This window comes from Silurus aristotelis (genome assembly GCF_946808225.1).
Source record: "Silurus aristotelis genome assembly, chromosome: 2".
Classification (NCBI taxonomy): domain Eukaryota; kingdom Metazoa; phylum Chordata; class Actinopteri; order Siluriformes; family Siluridae; genus Silurus; species Silurus aristotelis.
In genome coordinates, this window is record NC_139575.1 from 36974711 (window position 1) to 37002611 (window position 27901).

General features: G+C 41.3%; 3 protein-coding genes across 15 annotated transcripts in view; 2 read left to right on the forward strand and 1 right to left on the reverse strand.

The window, feature by feature from the left end:
• The window catches only part of pcnt (pericentrin), a 28930-nt gene extending 16416 nt beyond the window's left edge, over nucleotides 1–12514 (reverse strand). For all 13 annotated transcript variants that reach the window (XM_083559509.1, XM_083559515.1, XM_083559507.1 and 10 more), the window contains exons 1-25: nucleotides 12304–12514; nucleotides 11368–11526; nucleotides 11134–11298; nucleotides 10830–10979; nucleotides 9644–9730; nucleotides 7623–9539; nucleotides 7343–7498; nucleotides 7170–7265; nucleotides 6936–7079; nucleotides 6580–6847; nucleotides 6414–6493; nucleotides 6121–6313; nucleotides 5920–6020; nucleotides 5664–5775; nucleotides 5296–5542; nucleotides 5097–5178; nucleotides 4311–4527; nucleotides 3994–4223; nucleotides 3369–3787; nucleotides 2686–3289; nucleotides 2119–2328; nucleotides 1878–2030; nucleotides 1381–1527; nucleotides 405–565; nucleotides 65–243 (exon numbers count right to left, since the gene is read on the reverse strand). In XM_083559509.1, coding sequence (XP_083415635.1) covers nucleotides 65–243; nucleotides 405–565; nucleotides 1381–1527; nucleotides 1878–2030; nucleotides 2119–2328; nucleotides 2686–3289; nucleotides 3369–3787; nucleotides 3994–4223; nucleotides 4311–4527; nucleotides 5097–5178; nucleotides 5296–5542; nucleotides 5664–5775; nucleotides 5920–6020; nucleotides 6121–6313; nucleotides 6414–6493; nucleotides 6580–6847; nucleotides 6936–7079; nucleotides 7170–7265; nucleotides 7343–7498; nucleotides 7623–9539; nucleotides 9644–9730; nucleotides 10830–10979; nucleotides 11134–11298; nucleotides 11368–11526; nucleotides 12304–12351 — 6325 coding nt within the window. In that variant the 5' untranslated portion in view covers nucleotides 12352–12514. The remainder of the gene's footprint in view (nucleotides 1–64; nucleotides 244–404; nucleotides 566–1380; nucleotides 1528–1877; nucleotides 2031–2118; nucleotides 2329–2685; nucleotides 3290–3368; nucleotides 3788–3993; nucleotides 4224–4310; nucleotides 4528–5096; nucleotides 5179–5295; nucleotides 5543–5663; nucleotides 5776–5919; nucleotides 6021–6120; nucleotides 6314–6413; nucleotides 6494–6579; nucleotides 6848–6935; nucleotides 7080–7169; nucleotides 7266–7342; nucleotides 7499–7622; nucleotides 9540–9643; nucleotides 9731–10829; nucleotides 10980–11133; nucleotides 11299–11367; nucleotides 11527–12303) is intronic.
• Nucleotides 12515–13824: 1310 nt separating this feature from the next.
• Nucleotides 13825–16754, forward strand: cUnh21orf58 (chromosome Un C21orf58 homolog). Its single transcript, XM_083524052.1, has 9 exons — nucleotides 13825–13979; nucleotides 14499–14556; nucleotides 15130–15203; nucleotides 15369–15530; nucleotides 15615–15726; nucleotides 16019–16140; nucleotides 16219–16400; nucleotides 16588–16634; nucleotides 16719–16754. Exons 1-8 carry the CDS (start codon nucleotides 13923–13925, stop codon nucleotides 16631–16633), a joined length of 813 nt encoding a protein of 270 aa, XP_083380178.1. The 5' UTR covers nucleotides 13825–13922; the 3' UTR covers nucleotide 16634; nucleotides 16719–16754.
• Nucleotides 16755–17941: 1187 nt separating this feature from the next.
• senp2 (SUMO specific peptidase 2) lies at nucleotides 17942–26184 on the forward strand. The gene is made up of 17 exons (XM_083559767.1): nucleotides 17942–18253; nucleotides 20176–20231; nucleotides 20311–20423; nucleotides 20522–20606; nucleotides 21426–21513; nucleotides 21639–21786; nucleotides 21982–22088; nucleotides 22181–22239; nucleotides 22322–22379; nucleotides 22458–22515; nucleotides 22600–22755; nucleotides 22998–23129; nucleotides 23372–23578; nucleotides 23690–23769; nucleotides 23870–23954; nucleotides 24050–24145; nucleotides 24511–26184. The coding sequence occupies exons 1-17, from the start codon at nucleotides 18093–18095 to the stop codon at nucleotides 24577–24579; spliced, it is 1758 nt and encodes a 585-aa protein (XP_083415893.1). The 5' UTR covers nucleotides 17942–18092; the 3' UTR covers nucleotides 24580–26184.
• The last annotated feature ends 1717 nt before the right edge of the window (nucleotides 26185–27901 follow it).

Here is a 27901-nt window from a genome sequence, read left to right on the forward strand (position 1 = left end):
CCTGGTGAAACTAGTCATGAATTGCAAGTTCTTGTTCAGGTTATATGGAGAACGAAGGTCAAACCTGTCTCCTGGCGGTCACATTTGTCCCTCGTTGTCATGTTTGTAGTTTTGCCTTCAGCGGGATCACCTTCCACGCAAATACCCAACTTGCGACCGATCTCTTCCTCTGTCGCGATGGTAATCCGGAGCATCTCCAGGATAAGTTGCTGAAGTCGGTCATGGGCCAGCTGAAGTTCTTGTCTAAAGATAAAGAAAAAAAAAAGCTTTAAGAACCTCTGAATAGCTTTCACTGAAACAAAAATAGTAATTATTTTGAGTTTGAAAAACAAAACAATACAAAAACAAAAACAAAATAGCTTGAATAAAGAAAAAAGTGCCCACTGTGAAAGCAGGACCCTGACCTCTGCTGAGTGGCGGTGTTGAGGTCATCACGAAGCATGGCAAGAAGGTTAGCTCCCTCCTGACTCTCACGCTCACGCCGCTGCAGCAGGGTCTCCAGGGTTGCCATCTCCGAGCGCTTGCCCTCCAGCTCCCCCTGCAAACCGCTCGCCTCTGCACGCAGCTGTGGAAAGAAACGAGACACACCAGAGACAGGAACCCAGTCATCCCACGTGCACTGAACACTTAAAATGCAAAAAATTGCGCATCATCATTAGAGACTCGCTGATGGATGTTTATCCTCTATAAAAAGAGAACTGTCTTATAATGAACACCCACTTCGCTCGGATGTACGAGGGTCACATGACACGAACTTGTGTGGGAGAGGCTGAGCAGGACAAGGGGAGGAAAAACAGTAGTGTGTGTACGATGTGACGTCCCACTCCGCTGCCTAGCAGCCAAAATAACAGAGCCAACAGAAACTGATGCATGCAGACAGGTAACCATGACAACCAGCTCCCCTCAGAGGGATTTACCAGGAGTTTAATTATCTCCTGAAACTAATCTGATCCAGATCAAAGCAAAACAGCAACGTGCAAAGAGTCACAAGAAGTTGTGTTCTGAAATAAGGACGGTGAAGATACCAGGACTAGACATCCAGATAAGAGTTTGAAAAAAAGTGTGAAAGTTATTCTCTCCTTTAGAAATAAAGACTCAAGATTACCATAATCCGTCTGCGTATTTATTCCAGTAAATGCTAATAAAAGTAACTAGGAAAATAATTTGCCGTTATATTTGAAAGGGCTATAAAAGGTTAATTAATGACACCTTCTGGACTTAAAGAATATAAACACATAATATAGTAATAAAACTAACACTTTTTTAAAATGTTGTGTGACCTTTAAAAAGCATTTCAGTTGCTTTGGCGGTCTTCCTGTGTGTCTAAAGAACGTACAGGTTATACTGAGCAGATGGCGTCTTATTTCGGTACGTTCTCACCTGAGAGACCACCGTGTCCAGTTGTTGGAGCTGTGCAGTAAGCTGGTTCATTTTGTCGGTGTAGGAGAGCTCAGTCTGCTGGTTCTGCTCACGCAGAGTTCTCGCCAGCTCATCTAGAGCGGTGGTCTTCTCCCGCTCGCGGTCCTCCTAAACCAAGACCAGGAGGCACACGTTAGTGAGATATAAATCAGTCTATCAGCCCATGTTGCATCGGACATCGAGGTATGATGTACACAGGACAAATGTCTTTGTGCACACTGACTTATGTGGGTCGGTGCTCCCGGTGACTGTGTGCACTCCATCTGCTGGAGTGTTATAAAACCAGGGTTTTTGCAGGTTTCACAAAGTCAAATTTCACCACAGAAAGGAAGAAACAAAATATTTCTAAAGTGCTTCAGGAACATGGGTGACCACAATACACCAATTATTCCAGATTTCAGAGAACGGAGCCTCTTAGATAATGGTCTTACACAGAATATAACTTGGTAGTGTCCCACCTTTAACTGAGCAATCTTTTGCTGTAGCTGCTCCTCTGATTGACATTTCAGAAGCTCTGCCTCTTCTAGAAAATGGAGTCGTTGCCGTGATGCCTCTTCCTCCAGCTCCCTGCGTAGAGCCTCAATCTCCCTGGAGGATGATGCCCTCAGTTCCTGTCAAAATAACAGGATCAAACAATGTAAAATTAAAAACCAATTTAAAAAAAAAAAAAAAAAAAAAGAAGCAGCCAGTTTCACACACCTGGAGCTGCTGCTGGTGTTGGGCATTCAGAGCATCCAGCTGTTGCTGCAGCTGCTGGTTCTCTTTGGTGGTCATGTTGGTGACCTCCTGGAGGGCGATGCTGTGTTGCGTCTCCAGATCCAGGACGTGATGTCGCAGGGTTTCCAGGGCAGAGTTGTGATCCGACTTCAGAGCAGCCATCTGAGAAGCGAGCGCTTCGGACAGTTCAGCCTATGAAAATAAAATTCAAGTAAAAGTCACCACAGAGAGACGATTGTACCAGTATGATACACCAGTATGAACAGCGCTGTGGGGTTCTGATTCGAATAAACATCTTTACTGAGCAACCATTGTTCATTGTTCAGCAGTAATTACATGCTGCCATGACACAAAAAAAACGGGACCAGTCCAACAAATGCTAATCTTATAAAAGCTTTACTCTACTCGCAATAATCACAGCTGTAATTATCATGGGACGAAGGTGGTGTCAATTACACACACTTTCCATGCAGGTGGTTTCACCATAAAAGTTCTTAACATTTTACTTCCATACTTTTTTTTTTTTTCCTGACAAACTAATCTACACACCTGATGGGCATGGCCGAGTTCAGTTGCCATCGCACTAAACTTCTCCATGTGGACCCGTGCCAGTTCTTTTTGCAGATCCTCTCTGATCATCAGCTCCTCCAACTTCACTCTCTCTATCTCTTTAGCCTGCTCTTGCTCCAGCGAGGCCCTGAGCTCCTGAATCACGGCATCTTTCTCCTCACGCACTGTCTGGATCTCCTGCAGATACGTGCTCTCCAGAGTGTCCATGTTGCACAGCATCCTGGTCTCCAGCTCCTCCATTTCCTGCTTGTGACGTGCCCCAAGCTCCGCCTCCTGAGCTTCAAGTTGCGCTAGATTGGTCTCCTGAAGGACTACCTGGAGCTTATCGAGCTCTGCCCTGTGTTTCTCAGCAAGCGAGTCCAGAGTTGCCTCGTGAGTGGAACAGAGCAAGTCGAGCTCGTTCTGATGTCGGGTTTTGAGTTCCTCATACTCTTTCTGTAACTGTTTCAGTTTGGAGATGTGCTGCTCCAAAAGAACAGTCTGGGCCGGCAACTCTTGAGCGTGTTGTTGTTTCTGCTTCTGAAGATCCTCTTCTCTCTGCTGCGAGAGCTTTTCTGCTAGCTGTCGCTGTTCCTCTTGATGCCTAAATAACCAGAAATTACTCAAAGGTTTATGAAAGGAAAAATCACATTAAATTCCTCAAACTGATGTTCTGCACTGACCTGCATGTGGCCTCCTGTATCCTGCTCTCGGTCTGCTCCCGCAGCAAAGCGTTCAGCTCCTTCACCTCGGCTGCCATGGTGCTCTTCGCAGTGCGCAGCTCGCTTGCATATTGTGCTTCGAGCCTCTGCTTCAGAGCCACCACCTGAGGGCTCTCCTCACTCTCCAAGCTAGCATGTAGTTCATGCATTCTTTGTCTTTCTACAGTCAGGAGCTCCTCAGCCTGAGCAAGCTTCTCTTCCAATTCCCTTTTCTCCTCATTGGCCCCTTGGATTTCCTCCCTTATGGAGGCCATGCGTTCCTCTGCCTGAGCACGAAGTTGATCCTGAAGCTGGAGCTGTTCCTCAGTCAAACGGGCCTTCTCTTCCTCCTGTGCCTGCTCAAGTCGTGTACGCAGCTCCTCTTCAAAGTTTTTCTTTAGCTTAAGAAGGAATGAAAGTTAAAAACAAGAGCCATGATTTTCATGTAATAAGTACATTGGTGATCGCGTATTGTAAAAGTGCATTTTAGTGAAAGCCCTTTAGAATCCCACTCTAATCATGTGACCATCTCCCCATCACAGATCTCTGTACAGCACAAATAACTTCTAGCATGTGACTGCCGCATCCTGGTAGCATCTTCTCTCACCCTGTGCTCCAGCTCTCTGAGCTCCTCAGTGGCTCTCTCCAGCTCTCTCCCATGCTGGAGGGTGAGCTCTGCTAGCTCTTTCTCCAGGCCAAGTATGCGTTCAGTGTCAGAGGCGAGCTGGGTGAGCCGGGTTTGGTGCTCCTGAGTCTGGACTCGGGTCTTCTCATCAACCTCAGCCTCCACCTGACGTGCCACGTCTCTCACCGACTGCAGCCGCAGCTTTGTTATCTCTGGATATTGAAAAAACAATTTTTTTTTAAAGTAATTTAAATAAAAAGTAGAATCAGAAATTGATAATGAGGTGTGCAGGATCTCACCTTTGAGGTGGCTGTCTGAAAGCTTGGCCCGCAGTTGTTCGATCTCCAAAGCGTGTTTGGTTTTGAGCTGGTCCATGTCATCGTAGTAGCGGTCAGTGAGCTCCGAGCGAGCTTGCAGCAACTCCTCTCTGTAGGACAGAGCCATGCTACAGCGCAGCTGCTCCAGGTCCTGTTTGTGCTTTTCTTCCAGCTGCAGACGCAGGGCATCAAGCTCTATCTGTGACGTGTTCATGGAGTTACAGACCAGGAACAGGAGTATTCAAAAAAAGTTTAGGCTCTGTACTGGCCAATCTGATCATTACTAATATCAAACATCACCAGATTTGTAGACTTCTTTAAAGATTTTTTTACATCTGAAATAATGCTTTTAAATTCCATCTATAACATACATTACAATCTCTAATGTTTTCCATGTGTTCAGTCCCACAGTAGGGGGCGCTGTATTGTCATGACAACTTTTGCCTTAATACTACACAACCGATCACAGCTGCGCAAATCCGGTCTAGAGTCGATCTTTCGGCAGAGTCCACACTAATCTATTTTTGTTTGAAAACGCATATTTCTTTCCATTTTGCGCTTCGGTCCAGCGGTCTTGGGTGGAGGACAGGGAGCGTTTTCAGACGTTTCAGTGTGGATGAGCAAAATTTCAGGAAAACAAAATTGTAGACGCAGAGTATTTTCTACTAATCCATGCCTGGAGATCACTCACATCAAATGACACTTTCATACTTTTCTAAAATGAATAGGCAGCCTGCTCCACATAGTCTCAATAACCAATAACTGTACCTTGTGTTTCTCCAGTTGCTCTGTAATCTCTGCCAAAGAGTCCACTCTCCCCTCCTCCTCAGCCTTTCCATCAGAGAGGAAGCTGTAAACCAAGAAAGACAGTGCATAAAAGAACATTTTCCCCACAGTTTGTTCTTGATTCAGTTTTTTTTTTTTTGGTCCTGAAAACATGACTGCACCTCGCATGCACATGACCTACCTCACATCTCCAGCTTTGAGGGCAGAGTCCTCCAGGGCTCCCTCTATGAGGCGTAGCTGCAGAAGAGAAATCTCCTCACGGTGGTTCTCCTCGCTGGCCTGGAGACGCTGCTCAAAGTACACACGCAGGTTCTCCAGCTCAGTCTCGTTTTGCTCCTGGAGTTCCCGCCTCTGCTGAGAGAACTCCTGCTTCAGTCGCTCGAGGTCATCGACACGTGATGTACGTGCCAGTAACTGCTCCTTCAAGTCTGTTGTTGGGGGAGGAAAATAAATAAATGAGGAGATTGAAAGAGACAGGGTGAGAGGGGGGTTTCTAGGTGTGCATTATTTTCTTCTCCCATTTCAAAATCATGAAGAATGATCTGGTACCTCCAAGTTCCTGCCTACTGGTCCTCATGCTCTCCAGCTGAGACCAGAGGTTAGTGATCTCCTGCTCAGAGCTGGTCTTTAGTGCCTCTTTTTCTGTGAGCAGACAATCCACCTGAAACAAACAGAACCATGGTACAGACAGAATGAGTTTGGAAATGTACTACACTATAAATAAACTATAAACAGATAAAAAGTGTTATTTTTTAATTCATAAAATATTTTTTACTACATTTAATAAATCACACGGTAGTTCTACCTCCTGCTTGAGCAGTTTCTCCTTTTCTTCCAGCTCTTGCATCAGAGTTTGCTGCTCCTGCAGCACCACCTTGTGACTAGCAACCAGTTCTTCAACAGCACCTGAATAAATATCACAACCTAAACACCAAGCTCGTAACAAAATCAAAAAGTGTGTGTGTGTGTGTGTGAGAGAGAGAAATAACATTTTAAGCCCACTCACGTGCAGCAGAGTCCCGGTCGGACCACGCCTGACTCAATTCGGACTCCAAATGCTTGATTTCGTCCTCTTTAGATCGCTGAAGCTCCGAAAGCTTTTTCTGCGTCTTGGCTAATTTCTCCTCGGCATTGTTCAGGGCTTCCTGAAGCTCCGACTGCTTTTTGTTGAAGTCTTGCATCCACCGAGCCTTTGCGTCCTGTCGAGAAACAAAAGTGCGTTTTGTAATGCATCTCTAATAAATAATAAAAAAAACCCAAACAAGCAAAACAAAACCAAAACAAGAAACACGCCTTTACCTCTATTCTACCGACCTGCTGTTGCTCCAGTGCTGTCCATTCGTCTGAAAGGCGTTTTTCCCACCCGCAATTGAGATCGCCTTTTGGGAGAAAAAGTTATACCGTCGATACGTCAGAAATGCAAAAAATAAATAAACAATAACAGAATGACATGTTCCAGCCTCACCGATGGCCAGTTGGAGCTGAAGCTCAGCTTGTCTCTCCTGCTCCCTGATCTGCTCCCTGCTCTGCTCTCGGAGCTTCTCGAGCTCGAACTGCTGTCGTGTGTGGAGCATGGCGCTCTCCTGAGCCCACTTCTCCCTCAGGTTGGCCTGCAGCTCGCTTAGCGCCGCCTCCTTCTCCTTCTGCAGGTTGGACTGTGTGAGCTCCAGCTGCGCCGTGTGCAGGTTGGTCAAGCTCAGACGCAGAGCCTCCAGCTCCAGCGTGTGCTGCGTCTTACGGGTATGAACGCAAATCTGATTAATCTCCGCCATAAACAATGTCTAACGAAAGGCAGTAACAACGGACACGCTTTGCACCGACCTGTACTTGCGAAAGCTCTGCTTGATGTGCAGCCTCCATGCTTTCTCGAAGTTCCTCGGAGAGCTCGGCCTTCAGCCGGTCAACTTCCTCTCTTCGCTCGGATGCCTGGTCATCCATCTCTCGCTGATGTTCTCGCTCGTGCACCTACACAGAATCAGATTTGCAGATCGCATCCAAAGAGAAAAACATTTAACGAAAAGGGTTTCAAAATAATACGTGATTTAGGATAAAGACCTGCTTAATCAGCATAATCTGCTTCTTCTGCTCCTCTTCCAGGTTGGAGCGCAGCACGGACAGCTCCTTCTCCAAACGCAAACTCCAGTCCAGAAGCTGAAATGAAGAAATATGGCCAACTGATGAGTCGTTTCCGATCGATTAAAGACAGCAGATATTAGAAGTAGTTTTACCTCCTGTTGATGTTTCTCCTTAAGTCTTGTCTTCTCCTCTTCGTGTTCTCTCAACTCCTTCTGCAACGCGTCCTCCTTTTCCATTAGCTCCTCCTCTGCTTTCTCTCGAGCTTCCTTCATCTGCTCGAGCTCCACATCTTTCGTTTGAAGCTGGAGCTGATAAAAAACAATTTTTTTTTAATATGTTTAGTTTGATCGCGACTTGATGTCTACAAAAATAAATGACCTGAAAAAAAAAGAAAAAAAAAAAAGAGGAAGGAACATCAGAAATTTCCCACACCTCAAAGCTCTCCAGTTCAGATTCCAGAACCTTTTCCATGCTCCTGTTCTGTTTTTCTAGCTCCAGCATTCGCTTCTCTAAAGCAGCTTTTTCTGCAGAACCCTGACGTACCGCCTCCTCCATGTTATTCAGGTTCTCTTTAAGACACGTCAGCTTGAACTCCAGGTCGGCTTGGACCTTCTCCAGTCTCTGCACGTTCTCCCTTCGCTCCTCCACCTCTGCTCTAAGCTCCTGGATCTCCCTGTATTTGGAGTCCACCTCTAAGGTCTTCTGTCCTAGCAGCACGGACATGGTTTCATTCTTTTCCCTCTGGTTCTCCAGCTGGGCAATGACCTGGTCACTCTGAGCCTGCAGGGAGGCGAGCTGATGACCAAACACTGCATGGACTTCACAGCCATCTCCAGCCATCTTCTGCTCCTGGATGTCTCGGACCAGCTGCTCTTTTTGTTTTAGCTGGCGAATAAGCTTGTTCTTGTCTTCCTTTAGTTCCTCCAAAAGCTCCTCTGTGGAAAAGTTATTTTCTTTAAATTCCACATCAGGCATCAGCTGCTCGTTCTCTTTCTGACTCTCCAAGTAGCTGTGGTTGTTCTTCAAGTTGTCTATCTCGTGGATTTTCTCATTAAGGATCTCCTCGAAGTGAAGTCTCTTGTCTCGTTCCATCTCAAGCTCACACTTGGTTTCCTCAAGCTCCTCAGATGCCTTACACCAACGCTCTCGCGCTTCGTCTAACTCTTTGGCAGAGCATCGAACTTCTTCCTGAAGAACATCCAGCTGTCTCTGTTTCTCCTCCAACTGCTCGGTGAGATCTCTGCATTCCTGGATGAGAAGCTCCTTGCCCAGATCCATGCTTGCATTCTGTGAATTGGAGGGTGAATTGAAGCTCTGCCATCGAGCCTGGGTAAAGGACATGCCATCTGTTCCAGATGGTTGATTATCTGGGTTTGTGTTACAAGAACCAGATTCAAAGTGCACCAAAAATCTTGATTCATCTTCGTACTCCAACTTGGAGATAGAAGAGTTGATGCTGCACTCCTGTAGACTTTGCTCCACCAATGAGCTTTCATGCTGTACAGCAGTTCTTAAATACCTCTCCATCATGTCATCGATACCTGAAGCATTCATACTCAACACAGTTTCTGGAGAAACCTCTGTGGTCATCTCCTGAGTGTTTTGTTCTTCAGAGATTTGGATCCAGTTCCCACTTGCATCAAGCTCAGAAGGTGCACTATGTAGGTCATGATTTCGGATTTGTTCGAGCAGTTCCTGAATTTGTTTGACCTCCTCGGAATGCTCCTCTCGGAGATGTCTGATTGCAGACTCATGTGCTTCACTTAACTGCGCTACGTTCAGCATCCTCTCTTCTTCCAGGGTCTGAAGACGCAGCTCACAGTTGGCAATTTCAGCTTCGTATTTGGAGCGTTCGTGTTTGAACGTTTCTTCTTCTTCCCGAAGCCTGCACTGAAGTTCTTGCACCAGCCCGTCTAGACGCACCACATCCTGGTTGAGTCGTTCTTTCTCTTCCTTGAACTGCTGCTCCTCACGGGCTTCTTTCTCCACTCGCTCGAGATCATCCCGAACAGTCTTTAAGAGAGCCTCCATCTCTAACTTTTCCAGCTCGAATTTCAAAACGGTCTCCTGCAGTTCCTCGGCACGTTCCTGCGCTCGCTTGCTGTTCTGTCGCTCTTCGTCCAGCTCGTGTTTTAATCTCTCGATCAGATCGCTGTTTGAATCGAGGTTGTCAATCTGGGGTGAGATTCTTCCATTGTGGCATGAACTTGATTTGCTGTGCTCAGTGTTATTCGAGGTGAAAGCACTCTGGATCTGTGAAAGCGAATCCTCCATGACCGCGAGCTTCTGTTGGAGAGCCGTGATCTCCGTTTCCTTCTGAGCCAAGACGGCCTGTTGATCATTACTCATCTAGAGAGAAGAAACACTTCCAAGTATTAGAAAGGTGCAGCTGGAACACCATGTTTAAATTTTGATGGCGCACGAATACATGATGTGTGTGTTGTACGAGATACCTGCAGAGTCTGCTCTACACGTAGCTGCCTGTGGGTTTGAGACAGATCCAGCCATCCCACACTTTTACTGCGCAGATATTCTTTAGCCTGAGAAAGAGGGGGTGGGGGGGATTCATTCTAATTAAATTAATTAATTCTAATTAAATGACTCCTGTACATTGACACATGACTCTTTGCATGACCACATCTCAGATACAAACTAGATAAATACACAGATCAGAACTTCCACCAATTCCTGTCCTGATATCACACTTATACGAAGCGCACTGAAACCAAGAGGCCCAAAACCTATTCTAGTATGACTTATGCTCCTGAAAGCACACTCAGACGGTAGTGAAGGATCTCCTGCACAGAAACCTGACCTCAAATCCACTGAACACCTGGAACATCATGTTCCATCAGTGCCTGATCCTGAAGAATATGAGAAGAGAGAGAAGCTGAAATAGCAACACACACCCACACATGATTTTTCTTCTGTCCACATTAAGGATGTGCATCTCCATAACTGAGGCTGATGCGATATATATATATCAATGCATAGTCAATGATATGATGCATTTAAGATGCATGTGAAGCGGCCTATGATGCGATACCATGCAGTGAGATCAGATTTCGATTCATTTCAATACAATGTAATAAAAGATGATTCTTTGCAACCCAATATGGTAGATAGTTCTCTTATTTTCTCTGCTTCAAACTGAAAGCAAATCAGATTCACTTAAATGCCTTCAGATATCTAACACATGGCCCTTTCACAATAAGGCCTTTGGAATGCAAAAAAACACAAATAAAGAAATAAAAAAGAAGTGAAAATCAACGTGTTAATTAGGTTATATCATGTTAATCTGTATTCTATGTGACTCTCAGGACACGCCTCGTTCTCCGTAGTGTTGCGATGAGTCATATTCACGTAGCAGCGGTGGTTTTGAGAGAACGCGCTCGAGAAACGGTTTGGAGAGGAGAAAAATCACGTGTCAAACATAGGTCACAAATTATTGGTTGCTTTCTAAATAATTTTTTTTTTTTACCCGTGCAAATATGTTTAAAAAAACGATGCATCGAATTCCACCTTGTATCCGAAGCACACTTTTTAAAACATCACGTCGTTAACTGACTCTTACCATCCCTAATCCGTATACATTCAGTTGTACAGCCAATACTCGATGCTCTATGACTAATGCCTCACCTGCTGTAGTTGCTCCTGCAGCTCCTGTATCTGACCAGTTAGCTGCTGAGCTTCCAGCTGCACCTGGTCTCGACTCATTAGCGCCGCCTGCAGGTTGACACTGAGCTGCGAGATGATCTCATTTCGTTTTTCCACCGCTGCCTGTAACTGCTATGAGGCATTACGAGGAATAGCATGAAGATATAATAACCTCATATATATCAAATGCAATTTCCACTGAAATTTAATTTAAATCTGATGAGAACTCCTTCAACTATTATGATTATCTGTGACAACAAACTAAAAGCACCCAAATTATCATTACCTTGAGTTGTTCTCTGCTTGTGTGCGAGTCTACGAGTTCCCCTAAAAGCTCTTCTTCCTGATCAGGTTGATCTGCTGCCAGTCTGTCCTCAGGAACTAAGCTCTGTTCCTCCAGCATCGTTCGGTTCTCTTCTAGATCACCAGAGTCATGAATCTGCGGAGACTCCTACAAGATCGGATCGAACGTTAGTAGAGTTTTGACGTGCAAATAAAGAAGGAAGAAACAGAATCAAACCTCAAGCTCCGATTTGTCATCAAGTCCATGAACGTCCTCGGGTCGGGACTCCACGTGCGCCGGATCTTCGTTCGTCTCGGGGGTCTGGCTCTTTTTCTTTACAGTCTTCTTTGGGTTTGCACTGTTGTTTTTCGCCCGCTGCTGTCTGAAGTGTGCGAGCTGCGCCACAGGCCATGTAGAGAGAAAAGTACGGCAGAAAATAAAAGCAAATTCTAAGCCAAGTTTATTATTCATGCAGCCAGGCACAAGAAAAAAAGTTTCTTCCCAAAGGCAAGCTACATCATGAACACTTCAATTATTTCTCTATTGTACAATTCAAATAAAAAATGTGCAACACAATTAAAATGTGCAATTCCACTCGACTTATTATTATATATGTTTCTGTATTTTTCAGTGCAATAATGCTCTACTCATGTTGTTAATGCATTATTATTAATTGTTTGTTTTTAGCCATCACTATTAAGAATAACACACTAAGGAATACCATTTGCAATTGTTTGGTTTATAGATGTAATATTTACTATGCATAATGTAAAAGTTAACAACATTTAAACATGTTGCTTTTTGGTGCATCACAGCAAATCATCTATTTTTAAGATTATTTGTAATTAACATCGCTTGGGGCAACTTTCAAGATATCGAATTTAATTACTAATTAAACAATGAAACAACCAATGACGTAATGAACCAACATTTGCAGCAAAACACCAAGTTTTCAGGCAGAACAATGAGCGAGAAAACTTCATTAGTCACGTTAGTATATTTTACTATATATTGAGTATAAATAAATCATCAAGTTAATCAAATTGCACACTGAAATTATTAAAATATCCACTGTTGAGCTACAAGTCAGAATTATGCAGGTTAATCACCAGCTAGCAAACATGGGCTAAGCTAGTTAGCAAGACTTTTTTTTTTTTTCTCAGCCACACAAACCTTTGCTCTTCCGGCTTCTAGTTTCCTTTTTCGTTCATCCTGGTCCATCTTTTCGAGCTCAAGGCTTTCATAGAGACCGGAGAACTTTGCACGACAGAGTTTACGGTTGAAGACGCGGTGCTGCGTCCAAGTTGAGAGAAAAATCACAACGGAATAACTGTCAGTGCAAAAAAAATTTCAACATGGCCGCGAAGCTAGATAAGCCCCGCCCTTATGAGACCTCGCGACCAATCAGAACGCACGGCTGCGAAACGGACAGCCAATCAAGTCGCTGCTTGAGGCACGCGCACCTGTGCCGTTCAAAATACCGTCAGTCAAGTTGAGCGCGAGACGCAAAATAAATAAACATCATTAATATTTATAGACATTTTTTAAAATGTATTTAACTTGTTATACGGATTTAAAAAAAAATTATATTTATATACGCAGGGATTTTTTTTTTAAATTTATAATAGGTTTTCGATTGGTTCCAACAAAAAGACACGCCCACAATCCCTATAAAGCGCGGGCATGAGCGCGCGAGCTTTGACTGACACTTTATTTTGGAAGCTTAAATATTAATTAAAAAAAGTAATCATATAAATAAATTATGCACATAATATAACTCATAAAAATAATAAAAAATATTGGGCAAAATGCTTAATGTTTCCTCCAGTAAATCATTTACTTACGAGAAAATAAAATAAATAAATTACAATTATATATATATATATATATATATATATATATATATATATATATATATATATATATATATATATATATATATATAGTATAAAAGAAAATTATATTAAATGCAGGATTTAAGTCACTGTTATAATATTATGTAAAAAAAAAAAAAAAAAAAAAAAGAAATAGCACTTTTGAGTAAATACTCCCATCTCCCAATGATTAAAAAACAACCCATACATTTAATATATGTATTGTTTTCTTTAATGTTCTGTAAAACATGTTGTAGCTGCTATACACAGCTGTTAATTTCACCAGTGACTCTCTTTCTTCTATTCTTTGCTATTAGTCAATAAGCTTTTTAATGTTACAGATAAAAAAAAATGAAATATCCTGAGGACTTTCACATTTCACTTTGCACCTGAATCTTGCGTCTCTGATGATTACGAAATGTTGGCACTGAAGAAGAATACCTTCTGGCCATTCAGCATTGAGCATCTATGATAAAGGCTCTTTAGGCCAGTTCTAAAGCACTTGATTTACTTCACAGAGGATGGAAATGAAGTTCCTGTTTCGAATGCAAATACATTTATGTAAGATGATACGAAATTCAAATTGTGAATTTATAAACTATCATCACATTTTGCATCTAAAATCCATAAAACATGAATCTGTATACGCAGAGTAGCTCTAAAAACAATAACAAGATGCAGCTCCTTTATAAAATCTTCCAGTGAAGTAAATAAATCAGGATGCGTTACATGGTAACAGCAGGGTTGGGCAGAGGAACACAGAGATGTTTCTGGCAACCAAAGCACGTCTACAGTCTACAGAAAACAGACCGAGGTGGAGAAACATGACTCCAGTATATGACTCAGACCTTGTTCACGAATGTTAAACAAAAGAGCACATAGAAACTTTAAACCTGGTTTAGAAGCTATTTCACTGTAATGGCCGATCCGATTTTGGACCAAATGACTCGTCTGAAATTAAAACTGCTAGAAAAGGTGAGAGAATCATCTTTCTTAGGGTTCCTTAAGTTTACTGAGTTAATAAATACAAATTTTTGTTATAATTAAGTTTTCTATCTAACTTAATACAATATATTAGAAAATCACTGCAATCCTGTGTGTTATATACAGCCTTCTTTAGATGTAAATAATAATATTTAATATATAAATCTGATTAAATATTTTTATTTTAACAAATCTGATTATTTTTAAATGGTCAGTGTTACAGTCCTGAACCTCAAGTGAAAATAAAAAAAAGGACAAAAGAACATACTTCTCTTTTTCCTAGAATCTGCAGGAAATTGGGACAATGTCGCTCCCTGTTGAACAAGTGACCATGCAATAGTCCAGTAATTTTGTAGGGATGAATTGTGTTCAGAAAGAGTGAATTAAATGGGTTTTTGTTTTCTCCAAATCCCAGGAAAATGAGGGTTTCCTCTCAAAACTGAAGGAAATAACCAAACTTAAATGTGTTGAAAACATGCTAACCATTTTCTTTTCTTTGTTCTGCATTAGAGACTGGAGAATGAGAGAGCAGGTCATGATGAAAGGGCAGAATCAGCACTTTCCACAAGTAATGGCACCCCTGAAATTTGTAGGAAAACAGAATAGTGATACTGAGCGTTAAAATATTTTCATTAAAATGTCCATGTATTGTGGGATTTACTTACTCTACAGGCAAGACCCGAGCCCTGATTGATGTTTTTTCTTTTTTGTGTTTTGTTTTGTTTACTCATTTGTAATTGTTTCCCTCTTGTTTTGATTTGCCCTTTGCCTTTCCATGGTCACGTTCTCATATTAGCATTATATTGTTGTTATTAATATGCTTGAGTGTATGCTGTGTGTGTGTGTGTGTTGACTGATCTGTTGTTGGTTTGTTTTAGTGAGAAAAAAATAAAAATATTATTTAAAAATAAATAGATACATAAAAAATATATTTTTTAAAGTCTATATATCACGAATATTACGTCATTATGTGCAGTATCACAACCCATAGTGTTACTTCTTTACTATTTCATTAAATGTGTGCACTTTTGATAAAATTATAAATGATTATCTTATATGTTGGCCTCCCAGTTAATTGTTTTTTTGGAATTTGCGTTTACTTGCCTTTTATGTTTAAAAAAATTTTTTTTTTTTGACACAGGAAGTTATGAGGGACGGAATGAAGCTCTGCACAGTGCACTGAGACGCAAGAGAGACTTACTCCGGAGACTAAGAGTAACAATATCATATAATATATAGACGTCATACTTTTTTTTTTTTAACCTTTAAACCTCAAAGCTGTTGCATTCTAGATTGGTCAGAAAGTGTTAATAGAAATCATATTGTATTATATTGTATACTGATTTTATTTCGTATTTGTTTTGGTGTTGTTGGAGACAGGAACAGCACATGTTGGACGAGTTAGCAAGGCCTCAGACGTGGGCTGGAACTCGCCAAAAGCATCATTATGAACCTCCTGCCTCACCCCCTGTTTATATCTATCAGTCTCCACCTCCAGCTCATCCACCAGCCCCGCCTGCTCCTCGAATCATCCAACAGACTGTGAGAGAAACACGCGAGCTACATACAATTGATTAACACTGGGAATTCTCAACTATTATAAGACAAAAAAAATTTTCTCTGTAGGTTCCACATCCGCCAGCTACCATCATCCAACAGCTTCCACAGCAGCAGCCACTTATAGCCCAGATTCCACCGGTCCAACCCGCCCCGTACAGGTCCGGCAGCATTAAAGAGGGTAGGTCTGTGGAAAGGTTTTCTACAACCTTGAATGCAACGATAAAGCGATAAAAAGTATAAATGAATAAACTTGTAATTGTTGGTTGGAATAAAAGACTTTATGATGGGCTGTTACAGTAAAAAACACTTCATCAATTCAACATTTTACTGATTATTTTCCCAAAACAGGAACCACCAAGTGTTTAACACATGCCTCAGCAGACACAATGTTGAATTATTATAATAAAAAGAATGATCTTTGTTCTGTTTTAACTTTTTATACATATAATCTTTTTTGTGTCGATCCTCAGACATGGTGGAGCTGATGCTCATGCAGAACGCTCAGATGCACCAGATCATCATGCACAACATGATGCTCAAGGCGCTTCCTCCGACAGCTTTGGGCACAAACAAGAGTCCACCTGGGGTCCAGGTGATCTTTAACCTCTGATTTACGCATTCGTTCTTAGAACCTGCCTCAGATGCTAACAGCTTTACTATGCCGTATAAGGGGAACTACATGAAAGCCAGAGAAGGTGCTGTTCACCATCATCACCACTACGGGCCGCCACCGCCGCTTCCTCCTATTGGCTACTCAGCTTGGCCATCTATGATGTCAGCACAAAGGGGAGGAGCTTATCAGCCATCCGTTCAGCACATACCTGGCCCGGTTTCTCTGCCTCCACTCAACACGTGCGTTTTTTTTTTTTTTAATGCATTAACGTTTTCCTTTTACGTACTCAGAATGCAAAAAGAGAGAAAGAAAGTGAGGCCTTTAAAGAGGAAACAACTTTTATACACCAATATAATATATTCATAATTTCTAATTATTCCTAATGATTAATTACTACTCATTTGTTCTGCTCTCCCTGAATCCTAGTGTCACTGTTGATGGCGTAAAGACGAGATTTCCTCTTGGATTCTGAGGTTTGTTTGAGTTATTTATTTGATTTGTTTATAACGAGTTATATTTATAATCAACACTGATTACCTTTTATTTATTTCTTCCAGTGTCCTTGCTTTGTGATGAAGAGAAAACATATGCATATATATACACACATTCCTGAAATACGTACATCTTTGTAAATCAATAATAAAACTTTTTTAAATGCTTGAAATTAATTTAATGAGCTGCTCATTTGTGTTTAAGCTGAATTAAATGTGTTAAAAATAATAATAATTATAACTGTTACATATTTAAACCTTTACATTTAAACTATTATGCAATTAGGTAATTCGGAAATAATTAAAAAAAACATGATATAAAATGATTTTTTAATAAAATTGGGTTTTTTTTGGTACTCATTTATTATTATTCTTTTCTTGTTATTATTTCTTTAATTACTTATTATTACTACTTACTAATTTATTATGACTTTTTTTTTACTCTTCACTACAACAATGCACATATGCAATAGACAACTAATAATTTAGTTATTTGTTTGCTTACTTGTTTGTTAATTAATATTATTTATATATAATAATAATAATAATAATAATAATAATAATAATAATAAACTATATCATAATATTAAATACTACTCTTTTATCCAATGACGTTAATCGAGGGATCAAAGGGAACGGGAAAAAGCAACGTGTTGCCAGATCCACGTTTTAACCCCTGCAACTTATTATTTCGAAGTTGTAACAGTGACCTGCGACAATGTATGTTCATTTGTATGCCAGTAAATTGATTTATATTTTCTATATTTTAACTTTTATTGATAATTGTGTTAATTGGTAATATATGGTTAATAAAATGTATGCGTTAACGTGACACTTGAACGAGTTTTAGTAATTTTGCTAAAATATATAGATACAGATAAAATGCACTAATTTGCAACACTTTGAGCACTTATAGTCATGATGGAGTTTAAAAATCTTATTTTTATTTAAAGTTGTATTTTTCGAATAAAATAGACGGTGATTTGAAAGACCTGGCAACCCTAAGCAGCGGCTAACTGGCTGGTCGTAATCTGATGCGCGTGGCGGCTGTTCGATTCCAAGACACTGACTCAGGAATCTTAATGAATCTAATCCGAATGGGGGAATTTTTTGTTTGTTTATAATTTAATACTAAAATTTGCAAACCACGGAGTTGGGAAATAAAATATAAATCGAATAGTAAAGTGTAAAATAACGAGTAAACGCGTGGGAATTCGTGCTATAAAAGACGTTCGATTGTATTTATTTAGGAGTCGAGTTTGTAAAATGAATCAAAGACGCGAATCTTTAGGGAGTCGGCTCCCAGTTGGAGGAGTAGCTAGTGTAGGAGTTCTCGGCGGCGGTGTCGCAGTTTGATGTCGTGCTGAGGTTCGAAGCGTGTTGTTAAAGACCCTGGCATTAACAAACAGGCGGGGGAGTGAGTCTTCGTGGTGGTTTGTGATGTATGAATGGATAGTTGACGGGCTGTCGTCGCTGTTCGTTCCGTTTTCCGTGGTTTCTAGAGGCAATTCGCAAAGCTGGCCTACGAACTGGAGCTCGCCGCCTGATCCACCACCACCAACACCACCACCAAAACCACCTGCCAAGCGGCACTATCAAAGGTGACCAATATTTCACGCTATTTTTCTTCGTACTTATTTCACTTCTCTCTGATTAACACCAGTTAATGCCTTCATACCTACATAGAGGATGGTCGCGTCCCAAAACCCCTCTCCGTCCCCTAGTGCCCTACTTAGCACTACTCGGTCTTCGCGCATGCGCTTTATGCGTCTACGCCAGCCGTTTGAAATCTATTCATTTAGCTAGTAAACACAGGCTAGTCAGTTAACCGCTAGCAATAAACCAGCTCGGATTTTATTCATTTAAAGAGGTCGGCAGGTATTCACGAGCACATTTATCTTCTTTAATAAGAAACCATGGCTAATTTAAGACAGCTAGCCTAGCAAACATGACTAGCACATGATATTGACATGCTAGCATTTGTTTACATGTTAAACCACAAATAGATCAGATACACATCTTTATAAATATGTACAACTGAAGAATTCGGCTTGATAGATGTTTTCCAATGAAGCCTTTTTTCTATATAAATGTTATTTATAGTGTGTTTTGTCGTCTTTGGGCTGCTTCTCTCTCCACCCTGTCGTACGCTTTCTCTAGATCCACAAACACACATTGCAGAAGTCCTTCTGTCCTTCTCTATACTTCTCCATCAACATTTTCAAAGCAAATAATGCGTCTGTGGTGCTATTCTTCAGCATTAAACTATACTGTTGCTCACAGATGGTCACCTCTTCTCTCAGCTTGGCTTCCACTACTCTTTCCCATAACTTCATGGTGTGACTGATTAACTTTATTCCCCTGTAGTTACTGCAGGTCTGCACATCTCCCTTATTCTTAAAGATTGGTACCAGCACACTCCTTCTCCATTCCTCAGGCATCCTCTCACTTTCTAGATCATTTTGGTAAAAAAACTCTCCTAAACATCTCCATGCTTCTTACCGGTATGTCATCTGGTCCTACCGACTTTCCACTCTCCATCCTCCTAATAGCTGCTCTCACTTCCTCCTTACTAATCCTATCCACTTCCTGCTTCACCATCTTCACACCATCCAACCTTCTCTCTCTCTCATTTTCCTCGTTTATCAGCTGCTAAAAATACTCTCTCCATCTTCTCAACACACTCTCCTCACTAGTCAACACATTTCCATCTCCATCCTTTATTGCTCTAACTTGCAGCCCATCCTTCCCAGCTCGGTTCCTCTGCCTGGCCAATCGCTACAAATCCTTTTCTCCTTCCTTAGTGTCCAACTTCTCCTACAGCTCCTCATATGCCTTTTCCTTGGCTTTTGCCACATCCCTATTTACATGCTTCCACATCTCCTTGTACTCCTGCCTACTTTTCTCATCACTCTGTCAATCCCAATTCTGTTTCTCCAATCTCTTTCTCCTTATGCTCTCCTGCACTTCCTCATTCCACCAGCATGTCTTTTTTCCTTCCTTCCAATTTCTAGATGTCACACCAAGTACCTTTCTAGCTGTTTCCATTATCACTTCTGCAGTAGTTGCCCAATCATCCAACACCTCTTCACCACCACCGAGCTCCTGTCTGACCTCTTCCCTGAATCTCGCACTACACTCTTCCTCCTTTAGTTTCCACCATCTTATTTTTCTTTCAGTTCTCACTCTCCTCCTCTTCTTCTTCACCTCCAAAACCATCCTACAGACCACCATCCGATGCTGTCTAGCTACACTGTCCCCTGCCAATACTCACTTTTATGTTGCATTTCTTGCATAAAACATAGTCCACCTGTGTGCATATTCCTCCACTTTTAAATGTCACCCTGTGCATCTCTTCCTTAAAATATGTATTCACACAGGGGTCTCTAATCGGTACTGGGGCCTTGGATCATTTGGTAATGGTCCACATAAAAAAAAAAAATCATCTGAAGTAATGTCTTTTAATGTGGTCTCGGATGTTGACATGTCTGACATTCCTGTGTTTCTTTCCCTTCTCATGCAGTGTTCACTCTCCGGATGGCGTATCGGATCACCTGGAAATAAAAAGACCAAGACGAGGTGACTAAATATACTGTGTGTGGAATCGATCCTGCTGTACGATTAGCGTGTTTACTGACTCGTTATCGGCCCTTTACAGATGTGATCGCCCGAGTGTTCAAGAAGACTTTCGCCGGGATCGCAGGCCTGCTCCGTTTGCGACAGCACAAGCCGCATCGTTATGAAAGCGATCGAGGGTGTAAAGAACCTCAGGTTTGTTGTTGCCTGATTGTTTTGTCTGTGAGCTTTCGTTTATTGTCAGAGTCCTGCCAAAGTGCAAAGTCCTTTTAATAGGATTTTCTTGTCCTCAGATCGGACATGTCGCTCTAGTGGGAATCGATGAAATTCACAGCCACGGCCTAAACCGGTGGACGATTGGAGGGGATGTTAAAATGGGTAAGCACAGCGTACACGCTTTCAGGTTTAAACGGAACCCTTTCCTCGTCAATTAGCTGCTAAAAGAAACTTCCCACGACCTGAAACGTTTTTTCATTTTTTAAATTTTTTTATGTTTTTTTGGGGAAATACGAGGTGGTATCAAAAACTTTCGAGATGAGCTCTGTTTACAAGGAAGTACTTTATCTACAGTTACACTCAATCACATCCTAAATAGTCACCTTTCCCAGCAATACAGCGCTCCCAGCGTTCCCGCCACTTCCGGAACGTGTCCTGGAAGTTTTCTTTTCGAAAGCGCCTTCAGCCAATTGCTCCGGATCTCTGCAGTGGTGTCAAAACTGCAGCCTTTTAGCCGGGATCGTCATCTTCGGGAAGAGGGCGAAGTCCGCAGGAGCCAAATGACGAAGGGCGATGTCTTTTGGCACACTGACGGTACGGATCTCGGCGCGCCCTGTGAATGTGCGTGCATCCATTTGTTGGCGTGCTACAAAACTAGTCTCGAGACTTTTAGATTCCACCTCGTATAATTGTAAAACGTTTCGAGGGTCCGGTGCTACGTGGTTGTGCTTAGAAGGTTGAAGTTGTGTCTAATTTTACTCATATTAATGACAAATCCGTCTTAGACTGGCAGAGGAATCGTTGTAGCACGTTGCACTTTATAATGTACGTTCCATAAGAGTAAAGTACAGAGGGTTAAATCCCACTGCAAGTTTAAACCAAAAACGCTCAGCATTTTGAAATAAACCATGCAATAATTTTTTTTCTTCAGTTGAAGGTCTTAAGCAGGACGTTGCATAATAATTCTGTGTGTCTCATCAGAGAAACAGAGTGAAATGGGGCTGAGTGGTAAAGAGAGGAGCATGCCAAACTTCTGCATAGGTGCCCAACCCCTGATAAGGAAACCTGAGTGAGTTTATATTTTATTTATAAACCAATACTGATTTTAAAGTAGGTATAAGTATCAGTTAAGGTGATCTGACACACTTGTATATTTATTTTGAAAGAGTACATAAGTATTTTCTTTCTCTGTAGAAGTGGATCAGCGTTATTTATGGGAAATCAGGACAGGCACAGAGAGCATCCAAACAGAAGGTCACTGCAACTTCTGCCCTCACGCCCTGTCCTCCCCGAGACGGACGCACCCGGACGCGCCCACAAACCCTGCCTCGCCGTGGAGGAGGTAGTGTACACGATACGAGGCAGATGGAAATCGCCCTTTTTTTAACCCACGGGCTTGAAGGGGTCCGTGAACCCCTTCAGTCCCCCTTCATGGGACATCAGGTGTCCCAATACTTTTGTCCATATAGTGCAGTTAAAGGCACTGTTAAATATTTTCGTATTTATTTAATTAATACGGTATCCTTCCGCATCTTAGGCCTTGAAAGAAAGTGACCGAGAGCACTACAGGAAGCTGGTGGAGATGGTGTCCGAGAAGTACTCGAAGAACCAACCGCTGCCGTTTGGACGCGTCAAACCTCCAATGTACAATTATAATTTTCACTCGCACACACCTGAAGCATCACAAGTGCTCAGAAAAGGGAGAACTTCATTAACGGCACTATTTCTGCTTTTAGCACAACTTTTCCTCACGGCCGCACTACTCCCGAGATCAGCAAACCTACGCCAATCAAAGGTGAGTTTGGTGGAACCTTCAATGCTTCCTCACACACTTGGTCATTGCTGTTACTTATTTTGTGTCCTCTATGTATTTACAGTGAACCCTCATGCACCATTGTGGAGGAATTCCGCTCTAATAAACCATACTAAGGACAGGTAATTGTTTCACCTGTATTTATTTATTTTTTTAAACGCTACTCCTCCATTTTTATTTTTTTTTTTTGTCCCTTTCAGTGCACCAGTCAGCGATGTTGGAAGGAAGAAACCAGATCAACCTTCTAATAAAAACCGGGTACACACTTCGATCCCATAATATAACTGCGTCCATGAGTAGTGCTTAGGCTTGATGTCTTCTTGTATCTGTCCATTTGTCCAGCCAGTAGACGTGGATCTGTCTGTCGAGGTAGAAACCCGGTTGAACCTAAAAGACAGAGAAACCGCTGCAGTGTGCCAGCCGGCGCTGCGGACCCGCTCCGAACTTGTTTTTGACGCAGGGAGGCACCCGGAGGAAGAGTTTCCCAGAGTGACCAAGGTAGAGCCTCGCTTTTTATAAAACAACGCACGTAAGACGTGTTGTAGTAATAATAATAATATAAAAAAAAAAACACTAATCCAGCAGGCATTACTGTCATCATATTCTAATTACAGCAGCGTTTTTATAGCACTTTTATAGTAATTGAATGAAGAATATATCATTTTATTTAATTCTGTATTTCCTGTAAACTATTTGGAGCTTGATTAATGTGTATGTGTGTGTGTGTGATGGCGTCGCAGGAAATGCAACAGGAGGTGAGTGCTGCTCTGGCACAGAGAGATCCGGACCTGGTCTTGAGCAGCGCTTTTAAACTGCGCATCACACAGAGAGATCTGGCAACCCTGCAGGAGGGAAGCTGGCTCAACGACGAGGTAAAATTCTTCAGCGTTACTACTTTCAAGCCGGTTTTCTTTCAAAACAGCTACGTTTTCCTCGACTGCAAACGTGCCTCATGGTGGACTGAAGGCCAAAACGGAGAGAAAATCAAAAAGCGTATACGGAAAACTAAACGCGGAGAACACCGGATTCTGACTTACATTAGAGATTGTAACATAACGCATGTTAAAAAGAAAAATGTGTAGGAACCCTGTAAGACTTTCTGTTCGTCTATCAGGTGATCAATTTCTACCTTAATTTGGTGATGGCCCGAGCAGAGCAGGATGCAGGTGGGAGGCAGGTGTACTGCTTCAGCACGTTCTTCTTTCCCAAGCTGCACAGGGGTGGTCACGCCGCAGTGCGCCGCTGGACCAAAGCCGTTGACCTCTTTCTCTATGACATCATCCTCATCCCGCTGCACCTGGGGGTCCACTGGTCTCTTGCTGTGAGCTTTTGTTTTTTAATTATTTTAAAGTTGCATAATTGCTTGTCTATAGAGGACGAGCCTTTTTTTTTTTTTTTTTTATTGTAATTTCATCCCGGGGCTTTTTTCCAGGTTGTTGACTTTAGAGTGAAGTCAGTGAGGTCATATGACTCCATGGGTCAGAGGCATGATGACATCTGTAACCTGATTCTGTGAGTGGCCAGGCTTTGAGGAAATGGGTATATTTTAGCTGATTATCTGATTGCTTGACTGTGTGTGTGTGTGTGTGTGTGTGTGTGTGTGTGTGTGTAGGATGTACATGAAGGAGGAGTACGAGGTCAAGAAAGGTAAAGATCTGGAAATCTTGAAGTGGACCGTGACCAGCTTACGAGCCAATGTAAGTTTTAAGCAGCATTTTTATTTTGGACTTTATTTTTTATTTTTTTTTATTTATTATACAATGATATTTATAAACTTCTGAAAAATTCACAGGAGGTTCCTCAGCAGAAGAACGGAAGCGACTGTGGTGTGTTTGTGTGCAAGTATGCTGACTACATCGCACGTGGACGCCCTTTTACCTTCAGACAGGTAACACGCACATTTATAACTTAGCGATAGGGTTAAGGGCCTTGCTCAGGGGCCCAGGAGTTGCAGCTTGATGTGGCTGGGATTTGAACTCATGACCTTGCATTAAGCCTGATGCCTTAACCACTAAGCTCCCACTTCCCCTTCGCCATAAACTGGGATGTCGTACGAATTTACAATTTATTGTTACAATCTATGAACGAGGTATATTTACTATAAGAACTAATACATGTAATTAATATATATATATATATATACTATTTATTAAGGCTGCATCGAAATATTACAGTACAAATAAAAGAGGAAATGGTCTAAATATCACATTTCTCAAAATCCAGTATACATGTTCTGTTTGTCTCCATACGCAGTGTCACATGGCGTATTTCCGTAAAACTATGATGTGGGAGATTCTGAATCAGAAGCTGCTGCAGCAGTAGGAAGGCAAAAAAACAAACAAACACTTAAAACGGACAGAACTTGACCAAAGCACCGGACCACACAACGTTCATCCTCCACATTACTCTACAGATGTCTGCTTCTGTTCTACCTTTAAAACCATCGCATCCGGCCAGAATGGAGGTGTGTAAATTAGAGGTGTGTAAATTAGAGGTGTGTGTGTGTGTGTGTTCAGATTGTTGAAAGTATGAACCAGACAAGCCATATAATCAACACGTGAAGGGTTTTTAATTGTACCTGCTTTGTTAATGAAGTATGTGTCATTCCTACGGTTGTCTTGTCGCCCCCTAGGGGTGTATGTGTGTGTCTGCGCGTGTGTTCACGACTCCCTCTTTTGGTTCAAGACTTGGGATTAAAGGCGTATTTGAATGTACATTAATATAAAGAAGTTCAGGACGTTCTCTTTTTTTCTTCAGCAAGGCCATCAATAATCTTTTTCCTGTCAAAATGGGCTGAACTTATTGTAGTAGGTTTTATTTTTTTTGAAACCAGCAAAAAAAGGAAGAAAATAATTTATTCCTACGCGAGTCTTAATTCACTTCAGTTTAATAGCAATCACACGCAACGCCGGAAGTGAATGTATGTGCAGATTTATGGTACCCGAGCTGCAGGTCGCAGTGAAAGCAGTATTTATTGCGCACGGTGACTTCCAGAGTGCCTTGAAGATGGATTTTTGTCCAGGTGTTTTTTTTTTTTTTTTTTTTTTTTTTTTTTTTTCCCCACACTGAATCTACAAGAGTTGAAGAATTATTTTTTTTTTTTGAATGAAATACACTACTTGTGTGCTACTGGAGGTGTGTGTGTTTGGTTGAAATTACTGAGGTATGTACAATACGACGAGTGTGTGACTACAAAACCAGATGGTTTTTTTTTTATATATATATTTTGTGCTGTATTTGTAATGAAAGTATTTTTTTTTTTCATACAAACTGGAAGTGTGATGAAAGACAGAAACTCTCACAGATTGAGTTCTTTTTAAAAGTGCATGGTCAGAGAAAAGCCCTTTAAAAGGAGCAACACGTAGCATTATTTATATCCGGACTCCTAATTGTATTATTCATTATATATATTAAAAAAAGGATTTATTTTTTTTTCGCTCACCTTCTAAAATAAATAGGTGGATTGGCAACACTGAATGTCCTGTAGGTATTGAAGCGTATGCCTGCCAGTGTTTCCAGGATGCGTATGTGTGTGTGTGTGTGTGTATGTGCCACGTCCCTTACCAGGCTTACATCAGAAAAAAGAATGAACCAGTTTAATGCCTGGTTGTTTCAGATTTCACTCCCCCTCAACATTCCCCGTCCTTCTCACGAGAAACGCTTTAATCCGTATTTTTCAGCTCCTTTCTTTTCTAACTTTATTTATGACCTGACACTTTTATTTGTTTAAGACAATATTATTAGTGTTATCTGACCTGTTTGTGTGGTGTGTAGGATTGAGGAGTGAGTGTGTGTGTGTGTGTGTGTGTACAGTTTATAACTGTCAGATTTCAAGGCCTACTGTATATGCTCTGTTTTTTTTTTTTTTTTTTGTTCATGCAGAATGTTGGTAATTATTTTTATAAACAATAAAGTGCTGGAGGGAAACACGTTGTCTGTTCCTTTTTTTCTTCCCGATCGTGTTTTTATTTTTATTTGCTTCCATTTCTTAGTTACATGACTCTTTTGTCATAACATGCAAAACACCTACAGTGTCAAGTGTCTTGTTTTGTTCCAGTGCTGACAAATTTGCTGATCCTTGTTCCCATTGAAAATAATCGGGGTGATTGTCCTTTTTATTCGAGCTTCAGATCAAGAACTTAGAAAATGTACAACCTGTTACAAGCCAGCAGAGAATATAGTCCAAGACGTCACTCTACATCCTCATGGATGATTTGTTTTTTTTTCTTTTTGTTCATAACTTCACACAATTTCTTGCAGGCATTGAGCTCTGAATCAATGTATTTGCAGTGTGAATCCTCCTCAATTTCCTTGCACTTGTTAATTATATAACATTAATTAAAAATTTTTTTTTATTTTGTAGTTCACCCAGTTTATACCACAAGTATACAATGTGCATTTCTTAAATGTATAGGTTTATACTAGGTTTTTTAATTGCACTCACAATACGATACTATAAGTGTGTGTGTGTGTGTGTGTGTGTGTGTGTGTGTGTGTGTGTGTGTGTGTGTGTGTGTGTGTGCGTGTGCTTATATAAATATATATTACAATATTAAAATCAGAAATTCTTGGCGTGCAAGCTTTAAATTGTACTAACAGGATTTGACCACTAGAGGGAGCTGTCAAGTATCTGACGATCTTGCTAGCCCATGTGGATCACCGTCACAATCCAACTCGGTGTTTATTAGTATTAAAAAATCGTTACAGCTACATAAGATATTGACACAATACACAACAAACTCCCCTGAATGAGCAGTAAACACGAATTTCAGGCTTAACTCTGCAACACATTGATCTCACACACAACGACACTCCAAAAGTCACGTTAAAACTAGCTTAGCGTGATATTAAAATGAGCAGTACGTACACATGGTCACATCTTTTCCAATTTCCAGAACAATTAAAATATTTTTTTCTGTTATAGATGTAGCAACAGATTCATAAGATTTTTTTTTTAATAATATATGATATTCTGAAAGACCTTTCTGAAGGTCACACTATTAAAGTGTGCTCTAGGGATAGCAAGCTTACTGCGATGCTGTTGTAGGAAAATAATGAACAATGGAGTTCAGAGCAGGACGTCCTAGAGCGCTTCGTCTCTATAATTATACCACATTCGATTACAGTGTTTGGACATTGAGTTTGACCCACACAGACATCAAGCAGGATCAAGACAGTTCTACCTGATATAGGTGTTTGGTCTCTGATGCTCACCTGAGGAACTTTTCTTCTCTTTAGGCTTTCACTGCTAAACCTGAACCGTACTTCGGAGTGGAAACATAAACATGACCCACTTCTCACCTGAATAAAAACCCCACCCACTTCCTGCCTGGCTCTCACATGATCCACTAATTAATTGATCACCATCTCTTAATTATTCACACACCTTTGTGTGTTTGAGATGGAGACACCAGCAGCTGGTGATCATGGAAGTGTAAGAGGATCTTACTGTCCGGCATATGATACCTGAGAAAGATCTGGACCGATGTGTAAACAATATGATGAGCACCATTATTCTAATAAGTACTAATTAAGACTTCGCTTCATTCTGGGAGAGGAAGATAAAGAACAATGTAGCCGCCAATGGCAGTTATATGAGGTGTTTAACATGCCTGACATCTTGTGATGAACTTGACCTAAATCT